The 2,038-nt window shown below is 52.2% G+C and overlaps 1 protein-coding gene across 1 annotated transcript in view; it reads right to left on the reverse strand.

The window, feature by feature from the left end:
• LPCAT2 (lysophosphatidylcholine acyltransferase 2) overlaps positions 1-1,780 on the reverse strand; it is a gene marked incomplete at its 3' end in the record, with an annotated part of 161,541 nt that extends 159,761 nt beyond the window's left edge. The window contains exons 1-2 of the mRNA XM_012652655.1: positions 1,526-1,780; positions 1,276-1,331 (exon numbers count right to left, since the gene is read on the reverse strand). Coding sequence (XP_012508109.1) covers positions 1,276-1,331; positions 1,526-1,696 — 227 coding nt within the window. The remainder of the gene's footprint in view (positions 1-1,275; positions 1,332-1,525) is intronic.
• Positions 1,781-2,038: the final 258 nt, after the last annotated feature.

A 2,038-nucleotide genomic window follows, 5' to 3' on the forward strand; every position in this document is an offset into this window, starting at 1 on the left:
TCTAATTATACAGCTAAAAGAGCTGTAAAATTGGGAGAGTTCTCTAAACAGTAACAACCTAGGCAATAAAAAACTTAATTTACTCTAGGTGCAATATAAATATTTATAAACATGCTACTCTGATCCAAAATATGAAGCCAAGCAGATGGACATACGTTCATTTAAACATGACCGATTTGAGTAAATCAGACTAAATTTCGTCTTGAATGATGATCAACATATTTAGAAGTGTTTCGGACATTTCAAGATATAAAGAAAACATCTATCCATTTAAAGACATAAAGATCAAGTTTTTAAACTTTTAGTTTCTTTACAAAGAGGTATTACTACATTCCTATGTTCCTCTTCCTCACTCACACCCTTCCTCAACCAGACACCTAGCTACAATTACTCTAACCACCACCCCGTGCTGCTTAGCCTAGCACTTAACTTGCACCTACTATAGAGGACAATGGTCTTCCTGCATACAGGCAGGCTGCAAAAATTACACTACTTCAAATCCAAAGTAATGTGTGAAGTGGACAGGAAAGCATTAAAACTATTTTTCCTCCTATAGAACACACAGGACAAATGCAGTTTGCAGAGTCTATCTAGTTCTCTGATCACTAACTTCAACAAAGAGGAAGTCCAGAGAATGAGTGTAACTGCTAATGGTAAAAGCAGCCTTTACAAGAAAAAGGAAAGGAAACTTCCTTTGCAATACAGTCATTTTAAAAGTGGAAGGCAGTCTGGGCTACCTCTTATCCTTGAATTTTGGAGAAGTTTTTGGGTGAAGACAAATTCAGGACCAAAAACTCTTGAACACCTTAAGCTCACGGTTTTATCCCTTTTCTTTGATTTCTTATCTCCTATCCTTGATGCTCCTGCTCAGCTAGTTCATTCCAGCCTTACCTGCCGTTCTCATTCCAGACCTGGGCTCTCTGCCTTCCCCCTCACTCTATCCACCCCAGACTGACTCCTCTCCTTCCCCAAGGCAAAACAAAACAACAAAACAAAACAAAAACACCCAAAAGCCTTCCAAACCTATTCTCCTGTGGCAAATCTGCCTCCCAATCCACTCTCACAATTTCAAGTTGAAGCTTCTGCGACAGATTCACTGTCCCTTCTCGGGGCATGGAATGTGTCCCCCGCCACTAGCCAGATCAGCCTCTTCGTGTTTCAGACCCTCCTCTCGGGCTCCCATCTGCTCTGCATCTTCCCTTCTCACACACCCTCGCACCGTTCTCCAAGTGTCCTCAATTCTCAGGGCCACACCTCTGCCCCTTTCAGACTCACGGACCCTCAAAAGTCCTCTTCTCTCCGATCGACAGTTCTTTCTTCCTTAGACGCCTCTGCGTCCCAGACCCACGCCCCGCTCAGACCACGTCCCGGGTCGGACGCACGCCCCCCTCGGCCGTCCTCCCCTCTAGACCCACGCCCCCGTCAGACCAGCTCCCCTCTCGGACCCGGGGTCCCGTCAGACCAGCTCCCCTCTCCCACGCGCGCGCTCCTCGGCCGCCCTCCCCCGTCGGACCGCGGCCCTCACCTGGACCCGCCTGGCCGCGCCGATCTGCGTCTGCTGCACGAAGGGGTTCGGCACCGGCGGCGGGAAGAAGGACGCCTGGCGCGGCACCATGGACGGCCGCAGCCCCGCCTCCCCGACGCCCGAGCCCGGCACTGTGGCCGCCACCGCCGCCGCCTCAGCGCACCGGCTCATGGCCGAGCCAGGCGTGGGACCCGACCCAGGCGACAGATCAGGAGCGCCGCAGCGGAGACAGAATCTCACCAGGTCCCAGCTAGAGGCGTCGCTGGGGGGGGCCTCTGCGCAGGCGCCGGTCACCTAGCCGCGGGCTACTGCTGCCCCGCCCCTTGGGCTCGGACACACCCAGGCCCCACCCTCTTAGGCATCTGGCTCCTCCTCCTTGGCGATAGAGCCCGCCCCTTGGAGGTGAGCGCTTTTCCTGCAGAGCAATGACCGAGAAGGGTACCCCATTCATGATCCCTAACACTCCAATGCGACACACTTGAGGCACAGTTCTCTGCCTTAGGGTCAGGCAGA

Source organism: Propithecus coquereli, unplaced genomic scaffold (assembly GCF_000956105.1).
Source record: "Propithecus coquereli isolate 6110/MARCELLA unplaced genomic scaffold, Pcoq_1.0 Scaffold395, whole genome shotgun sequence".
NCBI classification, from domain to species: Eukaryota; Metazoa; Chordata; class Mammalia; order Primates; family Indriidae; genus Propithecus; species Propithecus coquereli.